The sequence below is a fragment of the Neodiprion pinetum genome, chromosome 2 (genome assembly GCF_021155775.2).
Source record: "Neodiprion pinetum isolate iyNeoPine1 chromosome 2, iyNeoPine1.2, whole genome shotgun sequence".
Classification (NCBI taxonomy): Eukaryota; Metazoa; Arthropoda; class Insecta; order Hymenoptera; family Diprionidae; genus Neodiprion; species Neodiprion pinetum.
This window is the reverse complement of record NC_060233.1, coordinates 28,290,375-28,310,102: the sequence shown is the minus strand read 5'-3', so window position 1 is coordinate 28,310,102 and position 19,728 is coordinate 28,290,375. Positions and strand designations below refer to the sequence as shown.

Sequence of the window (19,728 nt, the reverse complement as noted above, 5' to 3'; positions counted from 1 at the left end):
TAAAGAAAAGGTTCGGCTATTCCGGCATGGAAATAGAGATTTAGAAAAAAACAAACAAAAGAGAGGCTTGTTTGAATCATATATGTATTACATAAATGGTTTGAATCTTTGAATAGTCGATTAGGTCGATTAATAGCAACACGCGCTCATACTACGCTGAGATTGGCTCAACTCACTTTTTCAGCCAATTACGGGGCAGAGCGAAAGAGACAGCTGTACTGCGCTCGCCTGACGCCACCTTCACGCTCGATGGATTGCGTCACGTGGCTTACGCGTCAAACTCAAATTCCGTTACGTCACGAAAGTGAGGTTATGTCTTGTACCGCGAAACAGGGATTGTGATTAGGAATGAGCCGAGATCAACGCAGGCCTCCAACTCTTCGACTTAGATAATGGCAGGAGCGGAAGGGCGGCTGGAATTTGTGGCTGAACAATGTCCAATATCGCCGCGAAGAATCGGTCCCCAGAACATAGTGGTTCGTCTGCGTCGACGGGAGATACTGGGCTGCAGATACCCGGGTAGCCACCCTATCGTAACGAGGCAATTCTACCAAAACGTATTCCCAAACTTCACCGTAGTAAACGTCGAGAAACCTCCCTGTTTTCTGAGAAAATTCAGCCCTGACGGCAGGTACCTCGTCGCTTTCAGCTCTGACCAAACGTCAGTCGAGGTTTACGAGTACCGCGGAGCATCCGCCGCAGCCGCTCTCCTCGTCGATTGCAACGGCGAATACGTTGGGCATAAAAATGACGAAAGAACTTTTCGCATCAGGAGTAGCATCTTCAACCAATTTTTCAAGGTCCAGGCTTTTCCCAGTAGTCTATACAATACCTAAATTTAGTAATTCTACTCTAAGTCACTTGTAATTATCAAGGTTCTTATCATGCACATGATTCACCATGTGCAAACACCTGTGTCAAACGAATCAGCCTATACAGAGAGCCATTACTGAACTCCCGAGTATTACCAAATTTCCATGGCACAGCCAGTACGTTATTTTTCATGGCTTGTCGCTCCTGTTCAGTTTAATTTTATACACAGCCTGGGCTTGTTTCTTTTCTTACTCAGGCTTTTTTTCCTAGGCCAAATGGATCGTCAATGTTGCTCAAAGCAATGAACAGCTTAATCGAGAATGCAGTCTGTTCACGGAGGATGGGCGTTATGTGATCGTGGGATCTGCTGCTTACATACCAGACGAACTACGTCCACACTTCTATCAGGTAACAAATGTTTCTCTGAAAAATCTTTCAATTGAATTGTATGGTCGCTTTCACATCATTTGCTCACGTGTATCACTACAGCTGTTGGAAAGATATTTATCTAACCACTTAATTGATTTGTTTTTAAAGATCTATTCCAATAACGAAGCGTTAACACCAAATCCTAGATCTCCACTCGAAGACTACAGTCTTCATTTGGTTGACATTCGCACAGGACGACTATGTGATTCTAGGCAATTTAGAGTAGATAAAATTTACCTGTCGCACAACCAAGGTGATCTTCATAGCTATAAATTTTCACTTTGCATCTAGCACCTGAAATCAGATCAAGCACATATTTGATTAATAAATGTTCTACTTATGTAGGTTTATATTTATTCAAGGACATCTTGGCTGTACTTTCTGTTCAGCATCAAACTATACACATATTTCAAGTACTGGATGGAATGTTTATTAACATCAGGAGAATTGGCAGGTAAAATTGAGCTTGATATTCGTAATGCGGGCATGCATTTTCACAGAAAAATCTATTCTCACCCTTAGGATCGTCCGAAAATCTGTCAACTGTTACAAAGTAAAACATACTCATATAATTTGCAAACTCAATTAGTGTTTAGTCATTCCGTAGGTAAAAAATACAGATTTCTTTAATGCACCATCACATTATTACTACTAACTTGAACTACATAGGTAACAGGATGATGTGCATACACTTAGATACACTAAAGAAAGAAATTTCATTATTTTACAAAGAATAACACTCGATTTTAGATTTTGCTTCGAGGATGATGGATATCTAGTCACTGCTTCTTGGCCTGCTGTAAACTATAGACCTTTCAGAGATGTCACAATAAACAGCCTGAAGCATAAACTGCTTGTGCACTTATTCCAACGGGCTAAATATATCAGTGACTTGACAAAGGATCCGTATGAACTACGTCGATTTTATCAGTATTTCGATCAGGTAGCTGAGACCCACAAAACGTTATGTTGAGAGTTTACAGTCAGAATAATCCATTCAAGACTTTTAATTCTGTAGCTAAGTTGAGCCCCTAACATTATTGTTCATATGTAATGTACATCATCTAAGAGCCCTTTATTAATCAGTTGAAGGCTCTGCGCATGTGGAAAATGCAATTGCTAGACACAAATCATATACTGGTAAGGTATGCTAGTGAGGAAGTTGCAACACTACAGGCAAGTGAGCCAAATGCTCAACCAGCCCTTTTGGTTATCTACGACATGGTTACTGCCAAAGTTTTAGGCGCTTACGATAATACATCTACTCAGCTGTTGACACAGTTCGAAAATTTTAGCGATTTTTTTCGAAATCCAAGGGTGAGCACTGACCGACAATACATATGCTCACCGTCAAACAATATTTACTCGAGGTAAATAGAAACATTAATCAATCATAAATAATTTCTTAGAGGAAAACAGTGCGTAAATGGAACTACATGGATTATTTTTTGATTCTATTTCTGCATAGACTGATACAGCACAGGTTTAAGCAGACTATAGTCAGCGCGCGGTATGGTGGTCTAACAGAAGCAACAAAAAGATTACTTGCTCAATTGCCAATTAGTGCTCAATCTTACTCCACCTCTCCTTACCTTGATTTTACGTTGTTCTGTTATGATGAAAAATGGGTCTCGCTGATGGAGCGGCCAAAGGCATGTGGCGAGCATCCCATACGGTACGTTTGTTCAAGCAGTATAATTTATATATATATATATATATCTATAAAAACACAAGCATAGATCAATTTCAAGAAAGTTAACATACGTGGACCTTTTTTTAACTTTCAGCTTTTACGCCAGAGATTCTGGGTTACTTAGGTTCAAAATTTACGCTGGGATGCTGGGCCGATTGACGCCAGTGGTTGCTAGAAGACTAGTTGCGTTCATATTTCACCCTAATGATCCCTTTGCAATTTCCGTACAACGAACAAATGCTGAATATATTGTCAACTTTCACGTACGACATATTTAACAAAAGCTCTATTAATTCTAACTTGTACATAAAAATTAGCTATCAAGTTTGATAATATAAAGTCGAAAAAAAAAATACGTGAACAATACTCTGTTCAATTCTGTGATATAAATTGTCTTGTTCAATATTGTAATTATTTGTAATATTTAGGTGTAGAATATACATATGTATGATATTTGTATTAATACGTCTTTTAGTCGAAGCGGAAATGTTAAGTAAATAATATGAATTTTGTACAAGCAGTAGTGAAAATAAGTTTCCAAATTAAGTTATAAACAACGTTTTACACAACGTGCCTGATATCGTTGTCAATTATTTGTAGTTAGTAAATGCATCAAATATTTTCTTTCCAAGTCCTCAGTTTTAAGTCCAAGAAATAAAACACTTACAATAAACATGTAAATATAGTTGTTAACATAGGTATAAGTGTAATTGACTACTTGGGTTAAAAATATCATCGCATCAACTACTCTTCATCTAATACAAAGTTTTGTACATGTACATAGACTGAAACAATTTGTGACATACCTTACAGCTTTATCGTCATAATTCTGAGGAATAAAAAATATACTAAGCAATAAAGTGTCTGCCAGTTATTTCTCAATCATTCCATTCTCTCGGGTCTTTCCATTTTTTTTTTTTTTTTTTTTTTTTAAGTTACTAGGTCTGAATTCTGGATTGATTGTATGAAATCTTACAAAATGAGCGTAATTCACCGATGATGACCATTTAACATCGTGTTTTCTTTATGTCATTCAGTTTACCATCGCTGTGGGAACCTGATAACGAATTAAAAGGTAGAAGAAAAAAATTTTTTTTGCCGTCCCTACAGTAATAAACGATAACGAAATATTTTTAAATTGACAATACTGATTATTTCGTGATGTAGTGAATTGTGTCGAGTCATTACAGATCTAAAATTGAATCAATATATAATTGGCGACCCATTCAGAGAAAGATACGCATTATCCAAGTACTGCTAGTAGGGATTGAAAATTTAGGTAATAATTTTATGCATCATTTTAAGTCGCTTTTTAATAGTTACAATGTACATACATATATACCATATAGTGTAACCAAGTAAACAACGCCAATAAAATAATGCAGACTGATTTACGATTACTAAGTATACTAAGCAAACCAAAGCAACATTTATAGTTTGTGTACGCGTGTATATATATATATGTATAATATTGTGCAGCTGGATAATGTATACAATACTGTAGCCTGGATTATAGCTTTATTACTATAATCCTTTGCTAAACTGCCCTCATTAATTTAAATAATTTTCTTATTTAGTTATTTATTTACTTATTTAATCCACTTTATATTTATTTATTTTCTTTCTTCTTAAATATATTATATTCCCTATCTCTACACATATTTATATATATACACAAATATATTCGCTATATATTATGTATGATTTTCATTTGAATTGATTTATATATATAATATATCGTTTAACAAATTCGTCTCGTCAGGCTTTAATCGGGTAACGATTAACATTCAAGGCTATATTCAAATACCTAGGCTTCTCTATAATTTGTAAAATATTCATATAGAAATATGGTCTACAATGACAGAGAAAAGTAGCCTTGATTAGAAATAACGAGTATATTATGTACGAGTAATAACAAGGACGATATAGAAATTCTCGTACAAAATAAAATAAATTAATACGGCATAGGGGTGTAAATATTAATCGAATACCTCTGATTAATATCGTGACGAGAAAGCGGAGAAAGGGGTAACAATTTTAGCACAAATGCTCCACTTTTAAATAACACAACTTTTGTTGCTACTCGTATGAAATATTGTTAAATGCCTTGTTTTCCGATGAAATTAATAGATAATAACGGTATATAGAGAGTATGGTGACACATTGTAAACGAAGTTTTATTTAAAAGTGTTGGCTGTAGCAATATGTGCCAAAGTTTAAGAGTAATACCAATGTTCATATTTATAATCAAATATACCTGTGTGTTTTGTGTCAGATATATATTTGATTTTTTTGATTCAGTAGCTTTGATGATTTTTCTCGTGATACAGTTAGATGTGTAACACCTTTCTTGGCTAAACGAATCACAAGAAAAGGAACATACATCAGAGCAGTAGGCAATGCGTGTAGAAACATGTATGAATTCTTAGAATTATCGAAAAAAATAAGGCATCGAGAGCAGAGAATTTTAAAAAAGGTAAATACCTACAGTATTAAAGTTGAATTTACAGAAATTTGAAGAAACGCGTACAGTATCAAAGACAATGATCTGGTTTTACTGAAAACAGTTTTTACCTCACTTTTGAATTTTGTGTAAAAGAATAAACATAATATTTAACATGATAATTAACGTCTTCAATCTATTTAAACAGTCTGTACCGAATTTTTTTTTTCTTTAATACTTTCAGCTATACTTATATATGTAGGTTCTTCCGAATTTAAACAGAAAAGCGTTAACTTCAAATGTTCATTGCTAGATTTATAATCTGGAACTCCTCGAGACTAGTATATCTGAAAATTAAATCCGACGTCCAAAAACACGAAAGTGGTGCTGATTGATGGTACCCGTGATAAAGTTTAAAGCATCACACGAATTTTCAGTTATTATTTTTTACTTGTACGTTATGTAAACAACAAACTTGAATGTTTGCAGAAAAAAAACAAAAATATATACATTTAATTAAAAGTTAATGGTTTCTCAATGCTGCAGGTTTTTCACCTCGTAACATACAATGTTTAAAGTGCAACAAAACGGCAAAGCTTTAACTCTACATTATATCAAACAATTACAAAATGCTCTTGAAGTATGTTATACCTGCAATAGCTGAAAAAAACTTGTTCCATAATCTAGAAATAAACATGTTGACGCGTTAATGCAATTTTCCACAACATCGCGAGCTCTCTAAACTTTTAGAGAAAACATTTTGGAATACCAGAAATTGGAGGTAAATTTTTACCAGACAAGTTTGTGAAATAAACAAATTTGAACCAAATGCTGTTGTTAAGAATCTCCACGTAAATTTTGTGAACAATTTTTTATTTTTACAACAATACGTTAATGAAAACACGTTTTTACTTTGGCTCAGTGGTGCCAAAGTTTTCTCATGTGATGTAGATGTTTTCGTTTTTATGGCACTGATAATGATAACAGAATATATTCATGATTTATAGGAAAACATTTTAAGTTAACAATACCTTTTAATTCAGGTAGTTCAAATTGCTATCTAACAATAAGTAGTAAAACGTATCATAGAATCACATTCGACTAGCTAATACATAGCTGTGTTATAGTTTGACAGCATAAAACAAGTGGAAAACCGGTTTAATATTTCTGGCTACAATGAAAGCAATTTATTTTTTCGCTTAGGAGGTATTGGATAAATTCGTATACATATGACGAAATTTTTATTCATATATCATACGATAAACGATTAACACTCGTATAAATAACCAAAACATTGAAAAAACTTTCAGTGTTAGTACCTATTCTTAAATCCATTGTATTCAGATAATATCAACCGACATCCATCATAATTTTAGAAATGATTATTTCCTTCTGTTCTCTCTATTAGACATGAATAATTAATTAAAACCTACCATAACGAACGCTACGAAGAATACCTAGTAGTAACGATAATTAATAATTAAATTACGAATTATTTATCGTGTGTTCAGATATATTCATTCAATTTATTTCTAATAAATCAATTTTTTTCTATTTATTATTCTCCTTTTTTTGTTCAGGTTTTTTCTTGTTTTTTTTTTTTTTTTTTTTAACATTCATTTAATTATTATTTTTATTATATAAGAAAAGGGAATGATTGTTAATAATTAAGATATTTATCATAATAGAAATTGAAATTCCGATAGAAATAGATGACTCATGAATGCATGTATATTATACGTATGTAACGGGCCAAAACGAGATCATATGTTCTTTCTCTATCGTTTCTCTTTACGAGCTTGAAGATGATATTTTGAAATTCAGCATTCGTATTTATATTGTACCGATACACTTTGTATGTTTCTATGCACACAAGCCTAAGGTGATCAGAGAATATGATGTCATTTCTCTGTTTCCTTTCGTATCCATTATGGCCACGCAATAGTCGTAAGAAGCGCAGAACTGTATAAACGTGAATACGTATATGTATGGATGTATGCATATGTATGATGTTATAATACTCATTGTCAGAAAATAGTTAAAGGAAGAAAAAATTGAAGGGAACAGTTTTGCAACATTCCCAACTTGTTGCGGAGAGCTACCTTTATCACCTAACTTTTATTACAGAGACATACTCAGAGACTCATGTATCTCTAGGATGTGTCAAGACTATATCGAACCTGAAAGAAACAATTATCCGACTTTCATACAGATGCCAACGCTCAAATTTCTCTTCTTATGAGGTGAAGGGCAAAGAAAACGTTTTCAAAAAATCATAGGTAAATCGACTTCATGATTTACAAAAAGGAACTGACAGAATAATAAAATTGTACTAGCTTCACAATCGTTGTGTATATGAAATCACATCAAGATAAAATGTGTCATACTGAACGTTTTCTACCAAGTTTTTACCTTGGATATTCAAGAAAGTGCATAATAATTATGAATAGTTTTTTTACGTACAATCAAGAGGTAGTAAATATTTTTAAGGTAAATATTGGTAGTAGATAACGACATTTCATCTATGAAATTTATTGTTCTGGTGTTATGCAAAAGGTAGTGCTGAGATTCTACGCTGGTGTTGTATGAAGTGCTTCAGCGACAAATCAAACATTTTATCATTCAGAGATTTTTCAAGTCTGTCACTACCTCGTGATCGGACTACAAATTGTGATCACAAAGAAGACATCATCGTAATATTCGATCATGTAGTGAAAAAAATGTAAAGACATTCAAGAACCAGTTTTGAGTCTGGTTATGATAAATTTTATAGAAGGCAATTTTTTGATGTCGCGGACCTCAGATGAGCTTAGATGATGATATACGTAATTGATTTGAGTTGCTCTGGTTTACTTACGTAGGAAGTAGTTGAGTTTATTTTCCTTTAGGAATTACTTAGTCCTAGTAAAGAGTGTGCACTACGCAGTCACGTTCGGGCAGTTGGCGAACTTTCATTGAACCGTCGGCACCGCATGAAAATAAACGGCCAGCTGAATCAACTTGTAATTGAGTTACACCCTGTGAAAAACAAACATAATATGAGCTAATTGTCAGATTAATGTAAATAATAAGACGTACAGGAACAAGTAAGATTACTGAGCGGACATTAATAAAGCGAACAAAATTTGGCTTCCTTCACAATAATCAATTCTTACGAAATGTTTCAGATGAGAATAGATAATATCTAAGAGATGAATACAAAATAAAATTGAACAACATTTTCTGATTGTTTTTCGCAATAATTGACAAACAATCACAGAAGAATGTATACATAAGTATAAAGAAATCCAGAAAATTCTAAAGTAGTTATGTTATTGTACACATATCAACTGAGCTACATAAAATCTGAAAGAACTTTATAAACCTTCACGGTATCTATAAAAAAAAACAAACCTTACAACAGCTTAGAAATTTAAAGATACAATTTACACAATTTTCTGATACACCCCAATCAGAAATGACTCACCTGGCCAATGTTTTTGAAAAAGCTTGATCTCGCGTGCTCACCGGGAAAATAATGTAGTAGAGAATGGACGGTAAGGCCCCAGACCTATTAAGGTGCAGGAAGACGTTTTATAAAAATGAACAATATTTAAGTTGTAAGGAAACAACAACCATGCACGATCGATTACCTTGATATCACCATCGCCGGCTCCGCTAACAAAGAATTCTTCATGGGGATCTAGTGCTAGGCATTTAACTGCAGATTCATGAGCCTGAAATCTTTGCCGTTGCTGTCTTTGCCGTACATCAAAAATATTAACATCACCCTTCTTTCCACCGCTAATTAAAAGTTGGTGTTGTGGTGCCAAGATCACTGAGCTCGAACCCTGGTCGTGGCATACGAAACCTTGAAACGTGAAGAAGATAGAGTTATTACAAACTCAAACGTATCAAGAATTGATCTGTTTTCTTCAGTCCGTTTAACTACCTTGGACAAGTGACTTGTTTTGCGGAAGCAGCGTATCCCACAATGCTACATTGCGACCCTCGGATCCATGGCCTGCAGTTGCAACTAAACTGCACGCACCCAGGAAAACAAAATCGGCTGTCACCTTACTGTGGCACTGGTAGTTCTGTGACAGAAAGATGAACAATATATGTGTCAAACTACTTACAATTAGATTATCATAGGGAAAAATTGAGCTAAATTACATACAGCTACGTCAATCAAATGCCTAATGAAACAAAATTATAAAACTACTTACGAAAAATGGTCTTGTAGTGCCTTCCCGACAGGCTACTTGGAACAAGCTGAGGTGTCCATCGGAGTCAGCAACTCCAAACTTATTTCCATGTTGTGAAAAACGGACTCTTGTCACTTTAGCAAAGGTACCTGCAGGCCTAGGAGTTGCTACCGCTGACTGATGACCCCATTCCCATAAGGAAACTGAACCGTCTTGGGAGCCCGTTAAGTCTGAATTACCAAAAGTTAAATTGCATTTACTGAATCTTACATCGATGAATTTTCTTTAGATTCTATTACAATTGACTTACACAGTGGTAGGAGCGGGTGTGAAGATACACGTCTTATGCCATCAATTTTGTGTTTGAGGACCTGTCGTACAAATTCATAAGCCTGTGAGTATCTTCAATTACGATAAATGTGTGGTATGTGAAATATTAAGGTGGCTAATTGATTTTTGAAACATAATTTAATAAAGACATAATATCAGTAATCATAAATCACTGTATATCATTAACTTTGCCCTCTGAATTTCGAAATAGCAGCGTAAAAATAATAAAAATAAATTAATAGATGAATAAATAAATATCTGGCCTAATCCAGATAAAGCATGCGACAGAAGGCAGTGCTCTGAACATCTCATTTTTTCATTAGACACTTATAATAATTGAAACATTTTACTGAGTGAAATTTATTTTGAGACAACGTAAAAATAGCAAAGTATCGATTAGTGCTCCAATCTTCGTAAGCCACGGAAAGAGAAATTATTACCGTGAAGATACAATTACATCCATGCAAAGTTATACTCATTGTCAATAGAACGCGATTATGACGTGATTATATGTAGATTACCAAGATATAACATTTTGCCCTTTATTCGTATAAATATAATGATGTCATCATTTTTTATTCAATCATCAGTTTACGAAATTTTTTAAAACTAGATCAGAGTAGCGTTTATTCCCACATATATGAAGTAATATGAACGGATAGAAATTTTAATAAATATTAAAAACAATTACCAAATCAATACATACAACACACAGCCACCGAATGTTCTATGACTTAACAATCAATACGACAGAGTAAGGAGAACGTCATTACGGTATGCTGTTGAAAAAAAAAAGTTCAACAAAAATAGCAAACTTACAACTATGAACTATGATCATATGATAGCTTCTAATTTTTATTATGAAATTACGAACTTATTACCATGATTGTTACGTTCTTATACCATGCCTAGATTTAAGAACATAAATACGCGCCCAATGCTTGTTGGCAAATTCTGTCTGACCCAAGATATACCCTAGCGATGAATTACCAAAAACTAAATATACTTCGGCATTGTTGATACAAAGTGTACTAAATTGAGAAAAATATTGAAAACATAATGTATCGTGGATATATCATAGGCCAGACATGAAGTTGAGTGTAGTTTGACATCAAAATTGGTGAACATTTAATTGGAAATAGGAAAAAGGTAGGCACTAGGGTCTGTTAGATGTTAGTCTCACCGGCTTCAACAAGTGTTTACTCCTATCAGCGACAAACTGACAGAAGCGCAGGTCGTGGGAGCCAGGGAAAGCAGGCATCCCCTTCATCTGAGTGAGCAAGTGAGCCGCCAGATCAGTGACGCAGACCGAGTGTGTTAGGCAAGCATTGAACAAGCAACATTGTCTCTGTCACCACGTGTGCTACCCTAACGCAATTTCCACCATACTCTCTGGCACCGGAAGTATAGCTCATTTTTACCAACATTTTTTATCAATCAAATAACAATACACTTCACAAAATAGGAAAAATCACTCATTTCGACTCTACAATACAGAGAAAAACATGAAAAACGCTTTCGTCAAATGAGCTAGCCTTGTTCTAAAGTTTCATCCAAAGAGATGGGGTACGAAATCATTTTTCACACAATATCTCGGGCTACATGCATCACAAGTAAAAACCTATTATAGGTGTATTATTCAATTCTTACAAAAATCTGAACAGTACTGAATAATCGATAATCCTGTGAGTCAACCACTGTACTTTTTTTTTTTATTTTAATGATATAAGAATGGGATTGATGGTGAATTACACTAATGCGGCAGACTTTATCCAGATTTGTAACACTCAAAGTGACTCAAGTTCTTCAAAATTACGTCACAAAAGGTATAACGAATATTTTACTATTTATCATATGGCGCATTTAAATTCCCTTTATTGCTTGCCAGATGTTTCTTTTTCAGATTTAATCCCGTAAAATAGTACATTATGCAACGAGGGAATAAAGGCGAAGTCACCACGGGTGGGTTTACTGCCTGAATGAAGCGAGGGCAGTAATCACACGAGGGAATAATCGACTGTTATTCCTGTGTTGCATATAGGACTTTGTTTCTGACTCAACTCTGGCCACATTATTGACTTGAAGAGTGGGACTTGATATTTTTTGCAATATTGTGGGTACGATTCAGAAAAGAGATTATTAATGAAAAGTTAAATTGTAAAAAATGCATACAAGTAAAATAGGGGCGTAGATTGTCGGATCGGTTCAAGGGTCGCAGGCCCTGGCGGGAGGGCAGGGGCAAAGCCCTCACCAGGGCATTTAAAAATATACTTTCTAAAAATAAAATGAAATTAAAAAAAATTCATGAAAGTATAACAAAAATAATTGTCTGACATTTATTCAATATTAGCAGCATCAACAATTCACATCACGATTCATATCAATCGATTGATATCTCCACAATTGAATTTTGAAACTTCATTGAAATTTGGATTTTTCCCATAAATAATTCTTATATCACATGAAAAAAACGAATAAAGCATTTTCGTATAAAAAATCATAGTCATTTTACCGTTTATGTGTAAGTGCGATCATTCTATTAGTGTGAAAACTAGAATATTATTGAAAGTTGGTGATAATACAGAAGGAAATAGTTCCAAATTGAAAAAAAGAGAGAAAACCAGAAAAATTAAAAAACACATTAACAAACTCTTAGCGGGAGAAAAGAGTCACTTTTCTCCCAAAGATGAGGAAATAAGTATAGGAGGGAATAATTGTTACTTTTCTCCCACTTATCAGATCAAAGATGTATACATTATCGTTGAGTCGGGAATAATATAAAAAATCTACCACAATGAGTCCAATTTGTTATACCCATAGACGTAGTGTGAATCTGTTAGACGGTGTTACAAATACAGCTAATAACACTTTTATGAGGACCAGCATGCATGAAAATTGACAAATAAAAAGAAGAGAATCAATTTAAGTACGTTGTCACTGTATTCTGAAAAACCTGGTTTGATATACCAGCGATAAAAAATCAGTGACACAAATAATTTCATCCCAATTTCTGCATCATTAGCAGTTAATGATCGTTGCCTTATAGATATAACAAAACCGTGTAAAGACTTTTGCTGAAAACTTATATCTTCATCTTCATTAAATTTTATTTATATCTGATTATCTATCCGGAATGCCTGTTGCAAAGGCGTTTCCAGCCACACGGTCAACGCCAGCACCAGCACAGACAAATTTTTGTTCCTAGCATTTTTTTGTTACGCTTGGCTCAGGTAAAAGTTGTATATGTGTCGGCGCTGGTCGTGACCATGTGGCTCGGACAGGGCACTTGTAACAGAGATTCCTGATATGTATTTGAATACAAATCAAAATGAAAAACCTAAGTTCTCCGCCCGTTACGACAGGAACGAATGGTCAGTGTAACTCCAATTTAAACGATTTCAGACATACCAGTCCCCTTAGAGTAAACGAGTTATTAAAATGTCAGCTGAAAGGGCAGGTGTATATTGAAAATTAAATTTTCACGTAATTCAGAAAACGATTCACAAATTATTTTCATATGTAAATAAATATGACTGCTTGGTGTTGTTTAGAAAGTAAAGTTTTATGTGTTGAAACATGGCTGTAAGTTATGATCCACTGTAATTCAGCCTAGAAACTCAAGTAATACACGTACATACAGTGATCAATTGTTTATCGTGTGTTACATCAAATTTGATTCAATCGCCTCATTTATTATGGACCGTACTTTACAGCGCAAGAAATATTATTTCTTAGAAATCGTAAATGCAGCGATGAAAGATAAATTTTTCAATGCTGTGTATTGCGTGATTAGTTTGATATAAACACGGGATTTATCACCTAGGTATATATAGGAGGGGGATTAGCACGTTAAATCATACAGTAACCCTAACAAACTGTGACATAAAATTTACAAAAGTTATTTAGAAGATAACAACTTACCACACTAGCACCACGCCCACTTTGGCCAGCTATTCCTGATTGCGGTTGCGGGCTATTTGACTGTGGGCTTTGGGCAAGGAGCGGTCTATCAGCTGCTGTCTGTTGCGAATATAAAAAGGAGATACGTTTACATTTCAGTTGCCAAGAGAATGTGGGCAAAAAAGTCGAACTAGGTGTAAATTAAATTATACATAGGAGTTTTTGATTCTCTAAACTTTTGTTGTGTTTCAAAAATCAATTCAATTGTTGACGAAATAAAAGAAAGTCTATCTCACTTACGTTAACCAGAGTTTACACAAAATATCGTAAAATATTGCAGACTCATACCTGTATCACCAAAAAGCTAGTTGGCTGTGTGGGTTCTGGTTCCGGCTGCTTATTCAGATTGATGATATCAAACTCACACTCATCTTCCAACCACGACGGCAGTTCCAGTAGCAAGGAAATGTCCATTTCTTGTACCTCTCTGGGCGTAGCCATTGCCATGAGCCCTGGCTTGACCTATCAATCAAAATATGTTTGAGGATCATGAAAGAAATTTGTGTATTTAGGTTGATTGTAATTTATGCTCCTACTTCGAATTTTCAAACATATAACACTGGTCAACAGTGGTTTTTGTTGCTCTTGATATTTGAGTCGTCTTAGAAAGATTCGATGTCAACGACCTTAGGAGTAAGCGTAGTTTTTCGAAATTGACTCTAGTTATTTATTTTATCGACATTTTCATATATGACTCAAAAAAGCAATGTTTAGGTGAAAAATTCGATTTCTTTTTTTTAATATCTAAAGTTTATCAAAAAAATACTATCAATAACCTTAGTTATGCTTACTTTATTCGGGCAGAAGTATAAAAAATATAAGAAATATAATACTTTGTTGTTCTCGCCATGAAAAAGAGGGCACAACAAGTTTCTTCGAAAGGGAGGGTATTGGGGTGTTCCGAAAAAAAAAAAAATTAAAAAATTTCTCTCAAACACGCATCAAACTTTCGGTAGAGCATCTTATATAGAATATCTCAGCCAAATACGAGCTTTTAATATTGATTTTTTTCCATTTTCCATTTAAATAACAGGTAAAAAAATTTAGGAAAAAATATATCTCATAAACGTCTGACATATAAACCATCTAAACGTACATCTAATAAACTATCTGTATTAACAGATTCTTATAGGAAATTTCACGCTCTATAAAAAAACTGCTGATATAGAACTTTAACCGTTCAAGAGAAATTCGCCTTTAAACATTGAGTCATCTCGAATACAATACTACAATAACATAAAAACCAGAGCCAATCTAATATAATCATAATTATATTCGTAAGTTTTACGTTCTCAAACACCAGGATTCACAGAAAAAATCAGAGCAACAAAAAAAAGTATTTATTTTGTAGAGCTGTGTAATCTTAAAATTGCGACGAACCTGGTTTAGGCAAAAGGCACTGATGCTATCCTGTTCTTTATGAATAATTCTGACTGGCTCCGGAAGACTGTTTGTACTACTATCACTGCCCTTATCTTCACCAGTGCCTCTACTCATACCGTCGATAGCTGAATGGCTATTTTCAATAACTGACGACAGTGATCTCCTTTTACCAAATACTGCTCTGATAAAAATATCTTGCACCAGTTCTTGCCTCACAAGATAGCACCATAGACGATTGCATGGTGCAGCAGATGCCATGCGTGTGCTGTATGGATAAGACATACATTCTTATACAATCATTGTACGAATCTTTAGTTCTAGCTAATATAAGGCAAAAAGCATATATCGGCAATGTTAGAACTTCTCGCGCAGCGATGTAACTTGTTATATTACATAAAAGTTACATTAACACCTCATTCTTACTATGTTGAAACCGGTCATTTTGACCAGGCCCAATAAGTTTAGTGTTGATCAGTCAGATCTTCCAACATTACCAATATCCAAATTTTGCCTTGTATTTACAGGTACATCAACTAGCATAACTACAACATACTTGAATGGTGTGTTCCCCCTTTCTAGTAAAGATCGGTATTTATGTATCGCAGGCCGTCCTGGCGTGGGTGTTGGATCCGGGGCACATCCAGGAATATAATTAGCAGGGGGCGGACCTCTTGATTCGAGCTCCTCTCTCAAGGTTTCTTGCCATAAAGAGACTATGCCCAGCGTTCCGTGAATTAAAGGGCTACTAACTGGCAATTCTATAATAATAATGGAGTCTCAATGTAGTTTGTGCACCATTGATTTGAGAGCGGGGAGGGGGGGATGATGATGTTAATAAGTAATTCCAACTACCTTGCATTTCTATTCCGGCAATAGTGAGGTAATCTTGTAGTTGGTGTTGTAATATTCTAACAATAGCCAATCTCATAACACACCAACTGTAAGAAACTGGATTTGAATGTTCTGTATTGTCTTTTGGTTTTGTCTTTGGTTTTGCGTTTGTATCAAATACATCCTCCTCCTCTGACGACGAATCTAAATCTGATACAGCTGAATCTGCTGAATCATAGTCTATTTCATCCGGGTCGTCTCCTTCTATATGAGGCTGCAATAAAAAGAATCAGTTACAATAATTCAGTTATCAATGTTTAACCACACGTAGACAGCTCATGCATCCAAATTCAATTATTCGTTAACTTTACGACATTACTTTTTATTTAGAAAATAAAACAAATTGTTGTTTTCCCTTGATCAACATAGAAATTAGGGAAAACTTCAAATATTTTGGAAAGTACCACATCTCTGAAGTCTCATCTACCATTTTTTTCAGTTTTATACATTCTCCTAATGTGATACACAGAAAAAGTAAGTGACATACTGACCTTCATAAGAAAATAGGACACCATGCTCATCTGTGGAGAAACAAACTGTTCCCTGTATGTAGGTTTGTCTTCTTTCATATTGGGCTGTTGCCCAGTAAACTGTCCAAGGAGTTTCATATTCAGCCTAACTCTCTGTTTTGTCAATGAGGTCATCGTACTCCAAACACCGCCAGCAGCACTACCAGGTTGTGATTCGCTCGAAACACTGTCGCCACGTTCCACGCTCGCATTTGCACTCTGTGAAATATAATCGGTCGACATATTTTATCACTGGTTATAATATATGGAATAATAACTATGAAAATATTTCGCTTCTACCTGACTATTCGTACTCGCAACACGCAGTAGTTTTTTAACGCCACCACCGAACAGATATGACCAAGTACTCTGGTCAAACTTTTGTCCGACTAGACGATAAAGTATGTGACTGTCGCAGCTGGACAATGCGTACACAAACAGGCTCATATAAGTTGCGACAAACGCTTCACAAAGAAGGATATTTAGCTTTGGCGCATCCTCGTCTTTTTCCCGAGCTAAAAGCGCTCGTAAGTTAGTTACACCAGGCCATTTTGATGGCAACGTCGTTATAGTCATTCCATCGTCTATCGAATATCGGCGATAATTCTTGTTCGATGCAACCAAGTGTCCGCCCGAAAACGTTTCTATTTCAGCTTGAGTTGTGAAACTGTGAGAAAGACGACACAAAAATAAGTGAATATGAGTCAACAATATATTTCATAAACAATTTACTCGTTGGAAATGTTTTCGTCAATGAAAATTGATCAATCTTTAGTTAATTGACAAACTATAACAAGTTTTCAACCCTTTATTACCTTTCTGGTTGATGATGCTTCATGACAAATGTGTCCGAGTCACAAAGTGATTGGTAGATGCATGCGCTCAGGGCAACAGCCAAGTCTCTCAGAATGAATACCTCGCGGTAATGAGTATTTCGTGTAGGCATAGGCGGGGACCGTAGTTCAATCACAGTTTGCAACATATCATGTGTTTGAGCCTGAAGTAAACATAAAGCACTGTGTAGATATTTGGATTCACTCAAATTACTGTCTTCATTATATTAGGAAAAGTAGACTAACTGTTTTTTTCTGAACTTTACCTGTAAATGCCTAACAGGATCGGCAACCACTGTTTTGTTACAAGCGACACTAGCACTAAGTAGAGGCAGCGTCGTTGGAAACGGCAAAGGACTGAGCAGTTGCTGCTGAGTTTTTTCCTGCTGTAATTCTTGCAGTAAGATCACCAGCTCCATTCGTACCGATGCTAATCCACCACCAGATGCTCCGTGCAACGAGCAATAAGAGAGTAGAGTTCGCAATAGCGTTTCGTTTGCTGTAAAAAAGTCATTTATTTTTAACAAGCAAAATTCAATTTGATAGAATGATAAAATTATAACGTTGTTTGGTGTCTTAGTGATAAGGAAAACAGTTATTCTGGTATAAAAAGACTTTAATCAATATTAACACGTTATACCTTTCAGCCACTTCTTTCTTTTTGCAGCTCTCTGAACTTTAGCTTCAAAGTCCAACTTCTCAGCAAGTAAAATTTCATGCAACGTTGGTTGTTCTCCTGGTCTGTAAGGTGGCACATCTTCCATCATACCGCCATCATCTTTAACCAAATAAGAAAAGTATAGTTAATCGTACTGAAATTATAGACCAATAATTATTATACATGTCATAAAACGCGATTTTTAAATAGCGGCATACAATGAATGTCGAGGTCAATTTTTATATGCTATGAAATCTTAACATCTAATGAAGTTTAAGTTTGAGTCATCAAGGTCTCAAATTTCCTAAAATACCAAACACATCTGTTATTTGATATGTTATCTTTACATTGGTATTTGATTTCTACTAAACATTTAAAAAAATAGTAATGAACTAGAGCTGAGAAAATTAAATAAGTTAGTTTTATCACATATCAGTATGCACAGCGAATGAATCAACTGGCAATCGTCTTAATCATGTTGCATAATTATAGTAATTTATTTACTTAGATGAATAGTACTCACATTCTGAAGTATTATTTGCATCACCATCTGGACCAGTACTATAGCTACATAACTGTCTCAATGCGTCAACTTCTCGTTCTAGCCAAACATGAAGCTGGTATCGTAACTGCCCGCCATCAACTTCGAAGCCAGTGGCTAATGTTGATAATTCTTCCATCAAAATTTTTAGACAGGCAATAAACTTTAGCTGTTGCGCCATTATGTCCAACTGTCCCGTTGGTTTGGAATCTACAGTACAATATAAATTAAGAACATTGTATCTCTTTGATCTGATTGCGATATGAGATCTCACGGCGAAAGAAACAGTACGTTGTATATCAAGGGTAGACGGAAGGTGAATTACAAGTAGGACGGTTGCCACCCAAGCAAAGCGAGGTTGGTCATTATACGAGTGAAATTACCTTCTACTCATCATATGTACGATTTCTGTTTGTCTTATTCCTGTTGAAAATGCGTCTTTCAAGTACGTGAAGCGGGTGCAATGTTGTACGTTTGTACGTTTATGCGAGTGCATGAAAACGGCTATTTTTTGTGCCTGCTTTAGATATGCGAAAAGGCGTTTTTTCAAGAGTTGGACAAGCGAAAAATTATTTCTTGCTAGTCAATGTTTTCTGAGACAGTCTATTAAGCAGTAATAATCACCACTTTGTTCGTCCTTAGACATCTGTTCCATACTCTTCTCCCGTTTGTCCAAATTCATACTCATTGGTGGACTATCGGCATCTTCGTCCTCATCTCCATGGTCGTTATCCTCCCAATCTAATACTAGCTCATCTTCTGCTTGCTTCGATATTTGCTGTGACCAATCCATTGCCGGTGCACCCCAATCTATCGAACTCGACTCTAGAATCGAAACTTGTGAAAATAATATTTCGAAAATTGGAATAATTTCTTAAAATCGACAAACGGCCTTCCGTATCGAGATAGTTCATAAAACGTAGACGCGTTAAAAAAAATACCTTGAGGGACTGATTGTGGAGCAGGTGAATCCCAAGTGATGATTCCAGTATCAATCTGTGCATCTTGGGTTTTTGCCTTTGTCGGGCTGTTGAGAAGGCCTGAAAATCCGACACGAC

At 35.2% G+C, this 19,728-nt stretch overlaps 2 protein-coding genes across 2 annotated transcripts in view; one reads left to right on the top strand and one right to left on the bottom strand.

Moving 5' to 3' along the window:
• Positions 1 to 251: 251 nt before the first annotated feature.
• Positions 252 to 5,366, top strand: abo (de-etiolated protein 1 abo). The gene is made up of 8 exons (XM_046613902.2): positions 252 to 800; positions 1,084 to 1,221; positions 1,351 to 1,495; positions 1,588 to 1,696; positions 1,993 to 2,185; positions 2,329 to 2,612; positions 2,711 to 2,917; positions 3,030 to 5,366. Exons 1-8 carry the CDS (start codon positions 393 to 395, stop codon positions 3,211 to 3,213), a joined length of 1,668 nt encoding a protein of 555 aa, XP_046469858.1. The 5' UTR covers positions 252 to 392; the 3' UTR covers positions 3,214 to 5,366.
• The window catches only part of Rbcn-3A (rabconnectin-3 alpha), a 31,971-nt gene continuing 13,334 nt past the window's right edge, over positions 1,092 to 19,728 (bottom strand). The window contains exons 23-43 of the mRNA XM_046613891.2: positions 19,612 to 19,710; positions 19,295 to 19,495; positions 18,653 to 18,880; positions 18,112 to 18,249; positions 17,738 to 17,970; positions 17,454 to 17,635; positions 16,939 to 17,305; positions 16,621 to 16,857; positions 16,091 to 16,343; positions 15,792 to 15,996; positions 15,236 to 15,503; positions 14,144 to 14,317; positions 13,817 to 13,915; positions 11,079 to 11,165; positions 9,876 to 9,936; positions 9,587 to 9,795; positions 9,310 to 9,454; positions 9,011 to 9,228; positions 8,845 to 8,928; positions 8,236 to 8,396; positions 1,092 to 1,536 (exon numbers count right to left, since the gene is read on the bottom strand). Coding sequence (XP_046469847.1) covers positions 8,280 to 8,396; positions 8,845 to 8,928; positions 9,011 to 9,228; positions 9,310 to 9,454; positions 9,587 to 9,795; positions 9,876 to 9,936; positions 11,079 to 11,165; positions 13,817 to 13,915; positions 14,144 to 14,317; positions 15,236 to 15,503; positions 15,792 to 15,996; positions 16,091 to 16,343; positions 16,621 to 16,857; positions 16,939 to 17,305; positions 17,454 to 17,635; positions 17,738 to 17,970; positions 18,112 to 18,249; positions 18,653 to 18,880; positions 19,295 to 19,495; positions 19,612 to 19,710 — 3,605 coding nt within the window. The 3' untranslated portion in view covers positions 1,092 to 1,536; positions 8,236 to 8,279. The remainder of the gene's footprint in view (positions 1,537 to 8,235; positions 8,397 to 8,844; positions 8,929 to 9,010; positions 9,229 to 9,309; positions 9,455 to 9,586; positions 9,796 to 9,875; positions 9,937 to 11,078; positions 11,166 to 13,816; positions 13,916 to 14,143; positions 14,318 to 15,235; positions 15,504 to 15,791; positions 15,997 to 16,090; positions 16,344 to 16,620; positions 16,858 to 16,938; positions 17,306 to 17,453; positions 17,636 to 17,737; positions 17,971 to 18,111; positions 18,250 to 18,652; positions 18,881 to 19,294; positions 19,496 to 19,611; positions 19,711 to 19,728) is intronic.